We start from the raw sequence: 18,726 nt of genomic DNA, 5'->3' as shown, positions 1-18,726 counted from the left end.
AAGCTAATAGCAAATAAAATAATTAAAATCTCCATTTTTACTGTATGTGTTAATGTATATAGAAAGGAGCAATAAGATGTGCTAGGGAAAAGAAAATTTTAAACTCTGGTCATCATTTAGAAATGAAAATATCGGTCAAATGAAAGATATAACAGAGACAAACTCAATAGGTTAAAATGAAAAGACATTTGCTTACAAACAGCAAGTAATCACACTAAACTCCCTGTGGGAATCTTTTAACGTAATTTTCACATAAAATGCATTTTGGTGTTTTTGTTTTTAAGAGTGTTGGAGAGTAGATGTAACAAACACAAGGTCACATGGGCAGTGAATCTTCTGTTAATTATAGAGAGTACACACCATTATTACTTATTTCAAGTGAGATAAAAATCTTATGCTAATTTATATGAGTATGAATAACATACACATATAGAATATGGGAAGAAAGAAAAGGTCCTCAGAAATAAAAATAGCAATGTTCATTCTGACTGATTTTTAAAATCCATAAATGGGTGTTTTCTCTTCAAAAGTGAGGAAGTGTTTGAATTCTAAGGGTTGTGAAGTTTATATTTCCTTCTCTGGTTCAACCAGAATCATCATTTGTCCCCAAGTAGCAGGAGAGACACAAGAGATTTCTGCTTTATGTATGTTGTCTGATGAGGGATCAAATAATGAGCTCCACAGAATCCGTCCCTCCCCCTCATAAAATACACTCACATGACCACGTCTTCTTACACATGAACACTCATTTTCTCATTTTTAAACTTAGAACCTTGGAGAGGACAATGGACCCTGGAAATCACTCCTCAGTGACTGAGTTCATTCTTGCTGGGCTCACAGAACAGCCACGACTCCAGCTGCCCCTTTTCCTCCTCTTCCTAGGAATCTATGTGGTCATGGTGGTGGGGAACCTGGGCATGATCACACTGATAGGGCTCAGTTCTCACTTGCACACCCCCATGTACTATTTCCTCACCAATTTGTCCTTTATTGATCTCTGTCATTCCACTGTCATTACCCCCAAAATGCTGATGAACTTTGTGACAGAGAAGAACATCATCTCCTACCCTGAATGCATGACACAGCTCTATTTCTTCCTCATTTTTGCTATTGCAGAGTGTCACATGTTGGCTGTAATGGCATATGACCGCTATGTTGCCATCTGCAATCCCTTGCTTTACATCACCATGTCTTATCACATCTGCCTCTTTCTCACAATGGGAGTTTATATTCTAGGCATCATTGGATCCACAGTCCACACAGGATTTTTGTTGAGACTCCTTTTCTGCAAAAACAAGGTGGTTAACCATTATTTCTGTGATCTCTTCCCACTTTTGGAGCTATCCTGCTCCAGCATCTATGTCAATGAATTATTGGTTATATTCTTGAGTGCATTTAACATCTTGACTCCTGCCTTAGCTATTTTCACTTCATATATCTTCATCATCTCCAGCATCCTACATATTCATTCCACAGAGGGCAGGTCCAAAGCCTTCAGCACCTGCAGTTCCCACATCTCAGCTGTTTCTGTTTTCTATGGATCTGCAACATTCATGTACCTGCAGCCTTCATCTGTGAGCTCCATGGACCAAGAGAAAGTGTCCTCTGTGTTTTACACTATCATCGTGCCCATGCTAAACCCTCTGATCTATAGTCTACGAAATAGGGATGTCAAATTCGCCCTGAAAAAAATTGTAGACAGTGGGAAGTGTATATGAATATAATGATGTCATATCAGTCATTTGATTCACTAAGATATATTATGTATTAAGCTTATTGGATATGAAAAAAGCAATCATACTTGCCTATATAACACATCTCCAAGATTTTATCCAGGCCACTTCTTGAACCTATATTGTAATATTTATATGTAAAATCATAGGCTGTGATTATGAATAAAGTAAAAAACACCAGAAAATAAAGTGGTCTTAGTTTTATTTTTAGTGATAATCCAAACCAGAAGAAAAACATTGAGGAAGAAGATGAAGATTTTGACGTTAATCGTAGTAATCCATATAATTTTGTATAAAACACAATGTCCAGAATTTAAATGGATAACTTTATTTGATATTCACAGTATTATATAAGTACATCATACTATTATTTCTCTGAGGAGGAAAATGAAATTGAAAGGCATTTAGTTTGGGACCATGAGTAAATGTCATGGTCTCAAACATAAAAAATGATAGGATGTGGAGGGTTTGGCTCCAGAACCCATGATTTTACTCAAAGTTATCTTTTGGCCCCAGGTAATTGTGGGCAGATCTAAAGCCTCCCTAGGAATTTTCTTCTATACATAAAGCAACCTCAGTTCCCTATAAGACTGAGTTTCTTTCCTCCAGACCTCTTTCATACTTTTTTCCTATTTATTTCTCCTGATATCATGAAAATAATCAAAAATATTCAAACCTGACTTCATCAAAGCAAAACAGTCATTTGAGTCTCAGAGACTTGGGGCTTTCCAGGTGATGCTATTGGTAAAGAATATGCCTGCCAATGCAGGAGACATAAGATATGAAGTTTTGATCCCTGGTCAGGGAAGATCCCTGGGAGTAGGAAGTGGCAACCCACTCCAGTATTCTTGCTTGCAAAATTCCATGGAGAGAGGAGTCTGGCAGGTTAGAGTCCTTGGGGCTTCAAAGAGTTGGACACGACTGAGCAACTGAGCACACATTAGAGATTCAATTGTTATACTTGATATAATAAAGCAATATGTAGCAGTAATTTTATAAAACAGCCTCAACAATATTGTCTTATCTTTAGACAAGAAATAGCTATTTATGAAAGCAGTTGCTCATGAAAGCCAACATCTGAGCTAAGCTGTATCCCTGTCATATGGTTCATGCTCTTTCCTCCTATAACTTACAAATAATCACCATTTCATGTCAGTTGCACCTTTGAAATATCTTTTCTCCTATGTTGTTTTATTGTATCTCATTTAACGTCTCGTATCTATGAATTTGCATGATATTCTAAATACTCGGTGTTTTCTGTCTCTTCCCAATTCAAATCATCTTATTTGCCAGATTGATGTTCTTTGGCTAGTGTGCTATCTTATCTGATATAACAAGTACAGATGAACTGATAGAATTAAAACAATGGCTCTTATGATCTCTTAGTAATTTTTTATAAATTATTTATTAAAGGCCTGGTTAAATTCTTCCCATTTCTGAGCTCTTTCTCCATCAGTTTAATCCTGAGATTCAACTGTACAAGCCTGGTTGATGACCACAGCCAGGTGACCTAGCGGTGTCCTCTGAGCTGTGATTGTTCAGTTGCTAAGACATGTCTGACTCTGCAACTCCATGAACTGCAGCACATCGGGCTTCCTTGTCCTTCACTATGGCCCTGAGTTTGCTCAAACTCATGTCCATTGAGTCAGTGATGCCATCCAACCATTTCGTCCTCTGTCTTCCCATTCTCCTCCTGCCTTTAATCCCAGCATCAGGATCTTGTCCAATGATTCGGCTCTTTGCATCAGGGGCCAGAGTATTGGAGTTTCAGCTTCAACATCAGTACTTCCAATGAACAGTCCTCTGAGCTGCAGCCACAAAAGTCAGGGTTCCAGACAAGAGTATGATCTCCTTTCCAGGAGATAACTGGAAGCTTGAGTGAGGGACAGGAAGAGTGCTGACCTACTGCCCTGTTGCCTATATCCCAGAGAGTATTTCAATAAGCTCTCAATGTGTGTCTCCTTAGATGCCTATTCCTCTTGCCTATGCTTAAAAATAAGCAAAAAAGCCTCTTTCACAAAAAGCCCAGGTGCTTTTCTAAAAGTGAGTTGCCTTGAGCTGAGCTCTGGGGTGGGTCAGTCTACCTGAATGTGAGGTTTAAGAACGGTTTCTCAGGGATGTCCCTGGCGGTCCACTGGGTTCAGGATCCAATGGATTCAATCCCTACTCAGGGAACCAAGATTCCCATGTCACAGGGCAACAAAGCCCAAATGCTGCAACTAGAGAAACCTGTGCACCACAACTACTGAACCTGCAGGCAACAATGAAGGCCCAGCAGACCAAAAAATTGAACTTTTTTTTTTAAGAACTGTTTCTCGTGTCACTATAGCATTGTGGGTCTCATGATCACAAGCCCTGCTGACTTTCCTGCTAAATGTTTTGTGGACTTCTCTATTTGGTTCAGGTCTTAACAGTCGTGGTGCCAGATGTGGGGTTCAAGCTGTTAGCTCCTCAAGCAGAGGCTCAGGGTTCTGAGTTATGCTGACTGTGGTTTGTTGCAGCGAGCTGTGGTTTATGACAAGATTGTGTCTCAGCCTCTCATATCCACTTCAGTGTGGCCTTTTCTTGTTTGCCCAACGTGTAAGAATTGATCAACTAGTCCTCCTCTCCCCAAAAACCACCCCACAGGAAATTATTTTCTATGTAGCTCTAAATTCATTGTATCCATGGGAGAATGTGAGTTCCGTATGTTATTTCTTTGAACCCGAGCACCCACGTATATTTCTATTTTAGTACACTACACATTAATCAAAAAACAGCTAGTAAATTTCTTACATTGATGTTTCATATATGAAAATGACTATGAAAATTTTTTTGTTTTCAAGCATTTATAAATATTTAAAACTTTAAAAAGTGTTACAAAATTTAAAATGTGAATGTGTGTGTGTCACTCGGTCCTGTCCAACTCTTTGTGACCCCATGGACTGTAGCCCACCAGGTCTTCTGTCCATGGAATTCTCCAGGCAAGAATACTGGAGTGGGTTGCCATTTCCTTCTCCAGGGGATGTTCCTGACCAAGGGATTGAACCTGGGTTTCCTGCTTTGCAGGAGATTCTTTACTGTCTGAGTCACCAGGGAAGTCCTAACACACACAAACTTTAAAAGGACTAAGAAAGGTAAAACTTTTAAGCCTCCTTAGGAATTTTCTATGGATCTGCAGGGTTATGGATCTCAATCTGAGAACTAGTGGAAGATGTGGTATTAACATATTAGAATAGATATCAGAGTATTTCCAAACACAAAAAATAGAAATCAAGGACTTGGAGAGCTACTACAAATGAGAAAGATTTTAATGAATACATAAGATTTGTTAAACATTATTATGGCAGTAGATATTTTCAAATGTTTTAGTAATTGAAAACAGCATAACTGAGTAAATGCATTCTAAAGTAGGCACTCTGATGGACTTAAATAATGTTCCATACAGAATTTATTCTCATTAACTTGGATTCAACCCTATATTAATTTCTTTACAAAAATAAGGAAAAAGAAAAAAAAAAAAAAAACACCTGTTCTTGATGTACAATTAGCATGCTCCAGGATCTTTAGTTTGCATTTCTTTTTATTGTCAAAATTAATTGCAATTAAACTTAGCTGCAATTAGGTTTCACTGTACATCACACACACTCCCACACACATACATGCACCATGATGCCTTAAAGATCTTCAGGACTGGTTCAGTGGCTCACTGCGGCACATAAACTTCTTTTAAATTGTGATCTGCTACAACATCTAGCTTCCATCCATCTCTTGGTCTCAGACAATAGCTCCAGACAGATCTTGCATCTTCATCCCTCAGCCATCAGAAGAAAAGATGTGGAAGGAAAGGAAACGTCCCCTAACTTGAAGACCACCACTTGAAGTGATAGAACTTACCTCTTCCTATTTCCCTTTGGTGCAATTTGGCCAGGCGATCAAGCTTAGCTGGAAGAGAGGCTAAGAAAATACCTATTAAACACAGTGAAGCAAGTCAGAAAGAAAAACACCCATACAGTATACTAACAAATATATATGCAATTTAGAAAGATGGTAACGATAGCCCTGTATGCAAGACAGAAGAGACACAGATATAAAGAACAGTCGTTTGGACTCTGGGAGAAGGCGAGGGTGGGCTGATTTGAGAGCATAGCATTGAAACATGTATATTACCATATGTGAAATAGATCACCAGTCCAGGTTCAATGCATGAGACAGGGTGCTCAGGGCTGGTGCACTGGGATGACCCAGAGGGATGGGCTGGGGAGGGAGGTGGGAGGGGGGTTCAGGATGGGGAACACATGTGTGCCCCTGGCTGATTCATGTCGATGTTTGGCAAAAACCACCACAATATTGTAAAGTAATTAGCCTCCAATGAAAATAAATAAATTATTTTTTTAAAACAGAAAATACCGAGGTGTCTAGATAGCCATGCACCCAACTAAGATTCGGGAAATTTATTATTGAGGAAAAATGGGAGAAGGAAAATTAGGAAAAACCAGCAATCTCCTGCACTCTTTCAGTATTTACATTTAGTCCTAAACAACTGTATGTTGTTCCATCTAGAGTCAACATTTGAATTTAACAGTGCATCTGAGGAGGATGACAATATGAAATTGCTTAAAATAAAATGTGTAGGGCATAATTAAAATATACTACTATTTTCATAACTGCTCGTATCTACTACAAAGCTCTTAAGTTGTTCCAGGTAGTTCTGTAAGATCTCAGCATTGTTGGGTTCATCCCTATGACCTTGGCATGCTGCTTTTCCATCCTGAAATGACTTCTTCACTCCATTCTCCCTTTTCAGCCTTACACACCTTTCTAAACTAAATACCAGTATTTAATTCTCCATGCATTTCTGATCACTCTATTATCAGGTACACTCCCAATTCCTCATGGATACTAAAATAATAAAAGTATTTTTGCTTTCTGAGTACATCATAATATTTAAGCACAATTAGTATTGTACATGAAAAAAAAAAGCTTTCACATCTTACCTATAAAGTTTGTTTCCCTCGATTTTCTCATTTTCACCTAGTGGGAAATTACTTTATTGATAGGTGGACATGAAACTCACTGGAGCTCTAACAAACTTGGTCTGTCACATCCTTGTTTACAATACAGAATCCAACAAGAGCACTGAATCACAGCTACATGACACTATTAGACACATGAGGGCCAAAGGGGGAGAAGCAAAATTCTAACTGCTTCTTTTCCCAAGAGTTGATACTTATGGGATATGAACCTAATGGGAGTTCACTCTCATTTTTCCTAATTAGGCTCTAAGAATCAATATGCAGAGTATAAAATTATCATTCATATCAACTGATCTTTACTGAGAGCCGTTACTTTCGTCAGAGGTCAGGACCAGTGACGTATCATTTTCATGGAGGCTATTAGTCTGTGACACCTCAGCACCTAACACCTGCAAGGTTAGTATTCAGAACTAACGACCAGCAACATCAGATCCCCCCGCCCTTCAGAGACGTTGGGGAGAAACACATAACTCTGAAATTTTAGGGAACAAGGACTGTGTGTCTGAATCCCAGCCCTGACTTTTATGATTTTAGATCTTCAACTGTGGCTCTGTGCTAAATCACTTCAGTTGTGTCCAACTTTTTGTGACCCCATGGACTATAGCCCACCAGGCTCCTCTGCCCATGGGATCCTCCAGACAAGAATACTGGAGTGGGCTGCCATGCCCTTTTTTAGGGGATTTTTTTAACCCAGGGATAGAACCTGTATCTCTTACATCTACCTGCGTTGGCAGGCACGTTCTTTACCACTAGAGCCACCTGGCAAGCCCTCTATGGCTTCCTCCAAGTGCAATTACAAACGCAGAAAGTTTTTCTTCCTTTCTTTCTTTTTTAAATAGCTATCTGTCCTCACTCTAATATTCACACTACATTACGAGCAAGGAGAGGATGAGATGGTTGAATGGCATCACTGATTCAATGGACATGAGTTTGTGCAATTCTGGGAGATGGTGAAGGACAGGGAAGCCTAGCATGCTACAGTCTATGGACTGTACAAGCCTAGCATGTACAGTCCGTGCTATAGTCCTTGCAAAGAATCAGACACGAACAAGTGGCTAAACAAGAGCAAATGAGCAAAGACTACCTTACAAGCAAGGACAATTTACTGTCCATGGCTGAATAAAATTGTAACCAACACTTCCTTCTCTACTCCCTTTGACAGAGCTAGTGTGACAATTTTGTTCACTTATGTGGAGTCTATATTAACATGCAGCTAAGCATCTTTCAAATGATTTTTTTAAAAGCTCATGTTTATTGATGCTTGCTGTATGTAAGGCACCATGCCAAACATTGTATTGAGTAAACAAAACACTCTAGTGCTGAAGAAAAATCAATAAATAAGCCATAATAATTGATGCAGATTTATTTATGTACTAAATATAACATAAAAATATATTCATGGGCACATAGAAAATTTTCTTATTAACTGGGGCTTCCACTGTTAAAGTCCTTAACTAAAGGGTCTTCAAAATCAAATACATTTTATAAGATAAAGGGCATAGAGTGAGACGAGCTAAAGGAATTTGATGAGTCAAAAATGGAAGCTTATTATGTTCTTTTGTGAAATAATTAAAACTTGTGATACCTGTTGGAACATCATAAAGAAAATTTTTCTTGTCAGATGATGTGAATCTAGAAATGACAAATTTCGCTTGACTTTATTTGGAGACCATGGAAAATATTCATAATTTAAGAAGTTAATATTCAGTAAAATATTTCAAATCTCTATATTATTATATGTATTAATGTAGAAAGGAGCAACAAGAAGATGTTCTAAGGATAAGAAAACTTAAAATTCTGGCCATGATTAAAGAATAAAAATGCTGGTCAAATAAAGCATATTATAGGGAGAAGCTGAATAAGTTAACAGTAAAATAACATTGACATTTTCTTACCAAGAGCCAGGAACTGGGCTAAGCTCTTTGTGAGAATCATTTTACTTAATTTTCACATGAAACAGATTTTTGCTTTTTCAGAGTTGGAGAGCAGATCTGATTATCTCAAGGTCTTGTGGTAAGTATGGAGCTCATGGACACTTCAATCCACTAATTCTAACTTGCTATCAGGGCTTATGTGTGAGTGTTTAGTCACTAAGTCATGTCCAACTCTTTGTGACCTCATAGACAATAACCTGCCAGACTCCTCTGTCTATGGGCTTCTCCAGGTAAGAATACTAGATTGGGTTGCCATTTCATCCTCCAGTGGATCTTCCCAACACAAGGATCAAACCTGTGATTCCTGGTTTGAGACAGAGGGATTCTCCTCTGTCTCCTGCATTGCAGGCAGATTTTTAAAGAATTATAAAATCATGAAACAGTGAAACTGAGATGTTAAAGATTATTTAATCCAAGAATCAGGTGCTTGCTGCTAAGTCGCTTCAGTCGTGTCCGACTCTGTGCGAACTCATAGACGGCAGCCCACCAGGCTCCCCCATCCCTGGGATTCTCCAGGCAAGAACACTGGAGTGGGTTGCCATTTCCTTCTCCAGTGCATGAAAGTGAAAAGTCAAAGTGAAGTCGCTCAGTCGTTTCCGACTCTTAGCGACCCCATGGACTGCAGCCCACCAGGCTCCTCCGTCCATGGGATTTTCCAAGCAAGAGTACTGGAGTGGGGTGCCATTGCCTTCTCCAATCAGGTGCTTACTGTTATTAATAATTCCTGCTAAGTAACTATTTATTTAAGATGAAATCAACATTTTCCCTGAAAGATCTGGGTATTTTGATAGTTGGAGTGTTTGTTTTGTTGTGAAACCAAATATTTTTCCAATAGTTTTAAGCAATTATTTTTACTTCATTCTATTGATGACATATAAAATGAGCCCAATAACTCTTGAACAAACCAACATGTTGAACTATACCTGTCAGGTGTCACACGGGTTTTAATTTTGCTAGAAAAACATCCTTAGTTATTCTGACCATTCTAATATGGCAGAGTTTAGATCATTTTACTACTTTACTAGTTTTCCAGTTTTGCTCTACCAGATAAAATATTGCATCTTTAATGAAAAACTATTGTTTAAGTTTTAAGTAAGATTATGAATTTCCATTTTCTAGAATCTACTCATTATCTATACAAATGTAAACTAAAAGTGAGTTGGTCTTTAAACAAAGAACACATTCCACAGCTGACAAATATTGAGTTTAAATTAAAATTTCTAGTTGTATTTTGCATGTGCTCTACTAATCCACATTTCTATCATCTTTGAATTCCATAGAGAACATCTGCAAAATACAGGATTATATTAATAAAAAAGACCAGAATAAACAGGACCTAGTATTTGTGCTCATAAATACTTCTCATATTTGGGGGTGGGGGTGGGATTATAGTTTTCTCATCTTTTCCATCAACCATGAAGTGCAAATTCCAGGAACTAAACTTTGTACACTGATCCCCTGGTCACAGTGGTGGCATACATGACCTATATCGGGGTCATTATATTCTGACTCCCAATTATCAAAATTAGAATAAAGGAGGAAGGTTCTTGAGTCTGGAAAACCTATTGAGGTATAAGGATGATGTCTGCCATGCAGTTATGTTTCTGCCCCCTGGGGTCATAGTCCAGGGAGAAGGATGTTGGGACATTAAAGAAATAGACCTCAGGTGGAATGATACAGATAGTTGCCCAGTCCTTCAGATATTTTGAATTATGATTCACATACAGAAAATATCTGAAATTAATACAATTACTTTTCATATTTATGAATTATGTTAATTTACTAGAAAAAGCACACACTACTCACATATTCTGAGTGAAATAAAAATACTACGCATTTTGCTGCTAAGTTGCTTCCATCGTGTCCGACTCTGTGCGACCCCATAGACGGCAGCCCACCAGGCTCCCCCATCCCTGGGATTCTCCAGGCAAGAACACTGGAGTGGGTTGCCATTTCCTTCTCCAATGCATTTTACATGAGTATTATTAATACATACATAAAGAATATGGAAAGAAAGAAAAAGTCCTCAGAAGTAACAATAGTAATATTCACTCTTATTTTAAAAATCTAGAAATTGGTATTTTCTCTTAAAATGTTATGAAGTATCTTAATTATAAAATAATTAATTTTATTTTTATTTTTTTCTCTGGTTCAACTAACATCATTGTCTCAAGAGATCACTGCATTATGAGTCTTCTTTGGTGAGAGATTGAACAATGACTTACCCAGAATTACTCTCCCCAACACCCACTCACACGTACACACATGCACACAGACACTCACACACATGCACACACAGGCATAAAATATTCTCATTTTCTCTTTAAATATAGAAGGGACTGAGAAGAAAATGGACCCCGGAAATCACTCCTCAGTGACTGAGTTTATCCTCGCTGGGCTCACAGATCAGCCACAACTCCAGCTGCCCCTTTTCCTCCTCTTCCTAGGAATCTATGTGGTCACGGTGATGGGGAACCTGGGCATGATCACACTGATTGGGCTCAGTTCTCACCTGCACACCCCCATGTACTATTTCCTCACCAACTTGTCCTTTATTGATCTCTGTCAGTCGACTGTCATTACCCCCAAAATGCTGGTGAACTTTGTGACAGAGAAGAATATTATCTCCTATCCCAAATGCATGACTCAACTTTATTTCTTCATCATTTTTGCTATTGCAGAAAGTCATATGTTGGCTGCAATGGCATATGACCGCTATGTTGCCATCTGCAACCCCTTGCTTTACAACATCACCATTTCTTATCACATCTGCTTCTTTCTCACAGTGGGAGTTTATATGTTGGGCATCACTGGATCCACAATCCATACAGGATTTATGTTGAGACTCTTTTTCTGCAAGAACAATATCATTAACCATTATTTCTGTGATCTCTTTCCACTCTTGGAGCTATCCTGTTCCAGCATCTATGTCAATGAACTATTGGTTATATTCTTGAGTGCATTCAACATTTTGACTCCTGCTCTAGTTATTCTTGCTTCCTACATCTTCATCATTTCCAGCATCCTCCAAATCCACTCCATGGAGGGCAGGTCCAAAGCCTTCAGCACCTGCAGTTCTCACATGGCTGCTGTTGCTATTTTCTATGGATCTGCTGCATTCATGTACCTACAGCCATCATCAGTCAGCTCCATGGACCAAGGGAAAGTGTCCTCTGTGTTTTATACTATCATTGTGCCCATGCTAAACCCCCTGATCTATAGCCTACGGAATAGGGATGTCAAATTTGCCCTGAAAAAAAAATTTTAGACTGTGAAAAACATATATGAACAGAGTCAATATTATGATGGCATATCAGTTATTTGGACTGCCAAAGAATTCTCCAATTCTTAATTATCTACAATATATTTAATAGAGAAATCTCTAACCTTAATTGATCCTTTCATAATAGGTCTCAGTAACTTGTTTTCCAACAAATATATTAATCGGACTCTGAGAGGTGGATTCTTTGGAGATCAGGTCAGAACTAATAAGTAATAGAGAAGATTATCTGAAATTAATAAAAATTCCAAGATGTTACAACTAATGTTCCCTATTCTGAATCCATTAGGAGACCCATTCAAATTTCTGTTTCTCTCTGTTGTTGTTCAATCACTCAGTCATGTCCGACTGTTTGTGACCACATGAACTCATCACGTGAGGCTTCCCTGTCCTTCTCTATCTCCCAGACTTTGCTCAAACACTTGTCCCTTGAATCAGTGATGCCATCCTACCATCTCATCCTCTGTTTTCTCCTTCTTTTCCTGCCTTCAATCTCTCCCAACATCATGGTATTTTCCAATGAGTTGGCTCTTCACATCATGCGGCCACAGTATGTCTCTCTGATTTCACTCCAGTTGTATTTTCATATTGTGTTTCATTATGATAGATATTAGACCCCCTTAATATGAAGTTTCAAATTTCATGAGGTCAGTAACTGTGATTTTGTATTTTTTATATTCTAGTATAAATCTCATTGAGTGGTAAAATACTTTCTAAACTCAACATTCAAAAAACTAAGATCTTGTCATCTGGTGCAATCACTCCATGGAAAATCGGTGGGGAATAAGAGGAAACAGTGACAGATTTTATTTGCTTGGGCTCCACAATCCCTTTGGACAGTGACTGCAGCCACAAAATTAAAAGACACTTGCTCCTAGGGAAAAAAAAGCTATGACAAACCTAGACAGCATATTAAAAAGCAGAGACGTCACATTGCCAACAAAGGTCTGCATAGCCAAAGTTACGTTTTTTCCAGTAGTCATATATGGATGTGAGAATTGGACCATCAAGAAGGCTGAGTCTGAAAAATATATTTTCTTGAATTGTGATGCTGGAGAATACTCTTGAGAGTCCACTGAACAATAAAGATCAAAACAGTCAATCCCAAAAAAATCAACCCTGAATATTCATTGGAAGGACAGATGCTGAAGCTGAAACTCCAATACTTTGGTCACCTGATGTGAAGAGTCGCCAGTCCAGGTTCGATGCACAATACTGGATGTTGGGGCTGGTGCACTGGAACGACCCAGAGGGCTGGTATGGGGAGGGAGGAGGGCTCAGGATGGGGAACACATGTATACCTGTGGCAGATTCATTTTGATATATGGCAAAACCAATACAATATTGTAAAGTTAAGAGCCGACTTATTGGAAAAGACCCTGATGTGGGGAAAGACTGAGGGCAGAAGGAGAAGGGAGCTGCAGAGCATGAGATGGTTAGATAGTATCACTGACTCAATGGACATTTGTTTGAGCAAACTCCAGGAGATAGTGCAGGACAGGGAAGCATATTGTGCTACAGTCCATGGGGTCACAAAGAGTAGGACACCTCTTAAGGACAGAACAACAACAGACCTCAGTTCAGTTCAGTTCAGTCACTCAGTCTTGTCCAACACTTTGCAACCCCCATGAATCGCAGCATGCCAGGCCTCCCTGTCCGTCACTAACTCCCAGAGTTTACCCAAACTCATGTCCATCGAGTCGGTGATGCCATCCAGCCATCTCATCCTCTGTCACCCCTTCTCCTTCTGCCCCCAATGCCTCCCAGCATCAGGGACTTTTCCAATGAGTCAACTCTTTGCATGAGGTGGCCAAAGTATTGGAGTTTCAGCTTCAGCATCAGTCCTTCCAATGAACACTCAGGACTGATCTCCTTTAGTATGGACTGGTTGAATCTCTTACAGTCCTAGGGACTCTCAAGAGTCTTCTCCAACACCACAGTTCAAAAGAATCAATTCTTTAGCACTCAGCTTTCTTCACAGTCCAACTCTTACATCCATACATGATCACTGGAAGAACCACAGCCTTGACTAGATGGAACTTTGTTGGCAAAGTAATGTCTCTGCTTTTGAACATGCTGTCTAGGTTGGTCATAACTTTCCTTCCAAGGAGTAAGCGTCTTTTAATTTCATGGCTGCAACCACCATCTGCAGTGATTTTGGAGCCCCCAAATATAAAGTCTCTCATTGTTTCCACTGTTTCACCAACTCTTTCCCATGAAGTGATGGGACCAGATGCCATGATCTTTGTTTTCTGAATATTGAGCTTTAAGCCAACTTTTTCACCCTCCTCTTTCACTTTCATTAAGAGGCTTTTTAGTTTCTCTTCACTTTCTGCCATAATGGTGGTCTTATCTGCATATTTGAGGTTATTGATATTTCTCCCAGCAATCTTGCTTCCAGCTTGTGCTTCTTCCAGCCCAGCATTTCTCATGATGTACTCTGCATATAAGTTAAATAAGCAGGGTGACAGTATACAGACTTGATGTACTCCTTTCCCAATTTGGAACCAGTCTGTTGTTCCATGTCTAGTTCTAACTTTGCTTCTTGACCTGCATACAGATTTCTCAGGAGGCAGGTGAAGTGGTCTGGTATTCCCATCTCTTTAAGAATTTTCCACAGTTTGTTGTGATCCACACAGTCAAAGGCTCTTACATAGTCAATAAAGCAGGCAAATGTGGCCTTGGAGTTCAGAATGAAGCAGGGCAAAGGCTTATAGAGTTTTGCCAAGAGAACGCATTGGTCATAGCAAACACCCTTTTCCAACAACACAAGAGAAGACTCTACATGTGGACATCACCAGATGGTCAATGCTGAAATCAGATTGACTGTAGTCTTTGCAGCCAAAGATAGAGACGCACTATACAGTCAGAAAAAAAAGAAAGACCCAGAGCTGACTGTGGCTCATATTTTGAACTGCTTATTGCCAAATTCTGACTTAAATTAAAGTAGAGAAAACCTCTAGACCATTGAGGTATGCTACTGCTACTGCTAAGTCACTTCAGTCGTGTCCGACTCTGTGCAACCCCATAGATGGAAGCCCACCAGGCTACCCCATCCCTAGGATTCCGCAGGCAAGAACACTGGAGTGGGTTGCCATTTCCTTCTCCGGTGCATGAAAGTGAAAAGTGAAAGTGAAGTCGATCAGTCGTGTCCGACTCTTAGCGACCCCGTGGGCTACAGCCCACCAGGGTCCTTCATCCATGGGATTTTCCAGGCAAGAGTACTGGAGTGGGGTGCCATTGCCTTCTCCATTGAGGTATGACCTATATCAAATCCCTTATGATTATACACTGGAAGTGGCAAATAGATTCAAGGGATTAGATCTGATAGACAGAGTGCCTGAAGAACTATGAACAGAGGTTCGTAACATTTTACAGGAGACAGTGTTCAAGACCATCCTCAAGAAAAAAAAAATGAAAAAAGGCAAAATGGTTGTCTGAGAAGGCCTTATAATAGCTGAGGAAAGAAGAGAAGCAAAAGGCCAAGGAGAAAAGGAAAGATGTACCCATGTGAATGCAGAGTTCCAAAGAATGACAAGGAGAAATAAGAAAGCCTACCTCAGTGATCAATGCAAAGAAATAGAGGAAAACAATAGAATGGGAAAAACTGGAGAACTCTTCAAGAAAATTAGAGATACCAAGGGAACATTTCATACAAAGATGGGCACAATGAAAGACAAAAATGGTATGAACCTAGCAGAAGCAGAAGATATTAAGAAGAGGTGGCAAGAATACACAGAAGAACTATACAAAAAAGATCTTTATGACCCAGATAACCACGATGGTGTGATCACTCACCTAGAGCCAGACATCCGGAATGCGAAATCAAGTGGGCCTTAGGAAGCATCACTACGAAGAAAGCTACTGAAAGCTAGTGAATGTGATGGAATTCCAGTTGAGCTATTTCATATCTTAAAAGATGATGCTGTGAAAGTGCTGCACTCAATATGCCAGCAAGTTTGGAAAACTCAGCACTGGCCACTGGACTGGAAACGGTCAGTTTTCATTCCAATCCCAAAGAAAGGCAATGCCAAAGAATGCTCAAACTACCACACAATTGCACTAATCTCATGCTAGCAAAGTAATGCTAAAAAATTCCCCAAGCCAGGCTTCAGCAGAACCTGAAGCGTGAACTTCCAGATATTCAAGCTGCATTTAGAACAGGCAGAGGAACAAGAGATCAAATTGCCAACATCCATTGGATCATCAGAAAAAAAAAAAGAAACAAGTAAGCAACATTTAATTTAGTTTTCAAACAAAACAGATATTTAAGTTCTTGTTTTTCAGAGAGTTGAAGAGTAGAAGGGATTATCCCCAGGTCAGACAGCAAGTATGATGTTGAATTAAATTTTCAATTCACTACTGTGTAACTTAGTATCATAACCAATAAGAATTATGAAATCATGAAATTTGGGAACTGGAATAAATGCTAAATGTAATTGAATTCAACCAGGTGCTCTTATCTTTAAACAATATTTGCTATGCAATTGACCACTGAGAACAACCACAAACATTTTGACTATAAGATCATGGTCTGCCTGATGATTGGAATGTTAAACCTTTGTTGTGGAACCAAATATTTCTCCCCACAGTTTCTTTTTTTTAAATATAAATTTATTTATTTTAATTGGAGGTTAATTACTTTACAATATTGTATTGGTTTTGCTATACATCAACATGAATCTGCCACAGGTATACGCGTGTTCCCCATCCCGAACCCCCCTCTCTCCACCCTCCCCATATCATCCCTCTGGGTCATCCCAGTGCACCAGCCCCAAGCAACCAGTGTCATGCATCAAACCTACAGTTTCAAGCAGTTAGTGTTACTTCAATCTCTTAAGACATACAAAGACATACCTTTAAAATAAGTCAATGCATTTAACATTGAGATGACTGTTATGTGCCATGTGCGGTTTTGCTCTGCTAAAAAAAGGTCTTCAGCTATTTCAGTCATTCTAAAATGCATATTTCTATATTATTTTTATGAAGCTGTCTAGTTTTTCCCCATCACATAAAGTATTGTGCCTCAGTTTGAGCACACTAATCCAAATATTGCTTGAGCCTTAAGTAAGAACATGAGTTTCCATTTTTGTGATCCTACTAATCTTGGCATCACCGACTCGATGGACATGAGTTTGAGTAAGCTCCAGGAATTGGTGATGGACAGGGAATCCCAGCGTGCTGCAGTCCATGGGGTCACAAAGAGTCAGACGTGACTGAGTGACTGAACTGAACTAAAACTTCTTCATAAATTTAAACTAAAAACACATTGGTCTTTAAAAAAAAATCTACACTAACTAGTTAATGTAACTGTTGCTAGTTAATGTAACACATTGGTCTTTATAAAAATACACCAACTATTTAATGTAACTGTTGACTAATGGTCATTAAAATTTCTACTTGTATTTTGCATATATTCTACTAATTCATATCCCCACTGTCTTTGAATTCTATGGAGAACATATGCAAAATACATGACTATTTAAAAAAAAACACACACACACATCATAAATGACCCTTAGTGTTTGTCTTCAAAAGCCATTATTATATTTTGGAAATATGAATAATTATCTGACTGCCAGGACTTTAACCATGAAGCTCAAATTGCCAAATCCATTCTTGGTGCAATGTTCCTAGGTCAGAGATGAGTGCAATTGAGTGTTAGTTTGAGCATTCTTTGCATTGTCTTTCTTTGGGATTGGAATGAAGACTGACCTTTTCCAGTCCTGGCCACTGCTGAGTTTTCCAAATTTGCTGGCATATTGAGTGCAGCACTTTCACAGCATCATCATTCAAGATTTGAAATAGCTCAACTGCAATGTCATCACCTCCACTAGCTTTGTTCATAGTGATGCTTTCTAAGGCCCACTTGACTTCACATTCTAGGATGTCTGGCTCTAGGTGAGTGATCACACCATCATGATTAGCTTGGTCATGAAGATCTTTTTGGCACAGTTCTTCTGTGTATTCTTGCCACCTCTTCTTAATATCTTCTGCTTCTGTTAGGTCCATACCATTTCTGTCCTTTATCGAGCCCATCTTTCCATGAAATGTTCCCTTGGTAGCTCTAATTTTCTTGAAGAGATCTCTAGTCTTTCCCATTCTGTTGTTTTCCTCTATTTCTTTGCATTGATCACTGAGGAAGGCTTTCTTATCTCTCCTTGCTATTCTTTGGAACTCTGCATTCAGATACTTATATCTTTCCTTTTCTCCTTTGCTTTTTGCTTCTCTTCTTTTCACAGCTATTTGTAAGGCCTCCCCAGACAGCCATTTTGATTTTTTGCATTTCTTTTCCATGGGGATGGTCTTGATCCCTGTCTCCTGTACAATGTCACGAACCTCAGTCCATACTTCATCAGGCAGTCTATCATATCTAGTCCCTTAAATCTATTTCTCACTTCCACTGTATAATCATAAGGGATTTGATTTAGGTCATACCTGAATGGTCTAGTGGTTTTCCCACTTTCTTCAATTTAAGTCTGAATTTGGCAATAAGGAGTTCATGATCTGAGCCACAGTCAGTTCCTGGTATTGTTTTTGCTGACTGTATAGAGCTTCTCCATCTTTGACTGCAAAGAATATAATCAATCTGATTTCAGTGTTGACCATTTGGTGATGTCCATGTGTAGAGTCTTCTCTTGTGTTGTTGGAAGAGGGTGTTTGCTATGAACACTGTGTTCTCTTGTCAAAACTCTTTTAGCCTTTGCCCTGCTTCATTCCATATTCCAAGGCCAAATTTACCTGTTAGCTCAGGTGTTTCTTGA

General features: G+C 39.1%; 2 protein-coding genes across 2 annotated transcripts; both read left to right on the top strand.

The window, feature by feature from the left end:
* Nucleotides 1-785: 785 nt before the first annotated feature.
* LOC129653746 (putative olfactory receptor 8G3) lies at nt 786-1,718 on the top strand. Its single transcript, XM_055583445.1, has one exon. The coding sequence runs from the start codon at nt 786-788 to the stop codon at nt 1,716-1,718; it is 933 nt and encodes a 310-aa protein (XP_055439420.1).
* A 9,314-nt stretch (nt 1,719-11,032) lies between these two features.
* Nucleotides 11,033-11,950, top strand: LOC129653745 (putative olfactory receptor 8G3). The gene has a single exon (XM_055583444.1). The coding sequence runs from the start codon at nt 11,033-11,035 to the stop codon at nt 11,948-11,950; it is 918 nt and encodes a 305-aa protein (XP_055439419.1).
* The last annotated feature ends 6,776 nt before the right edge of the window (nt 11,951-18,726 follow it).

The sequence above is a fragment of the Bubalus kerabau genome, chromosome 5 (genome assembly GCF_029407905.1).
Source record: "Bubalus kerabau isolate K-KA32 ecotype Philippines breed swamp buffalo chromosome 5, PCC_UOA_SB_1v2, whole genome shotgun sequence".
In the NCBI taxonomy this organism is placed as follows: domain Eukaryota; kingdom Metazoa; phylum Chordata; class Mammalia; order Artiodactyla; family Bovidae; genus Bubalus; species Bubalus kerabau.
This window is presented reverse-complemented; position numbering and strand designations above follow the sequence as displayed.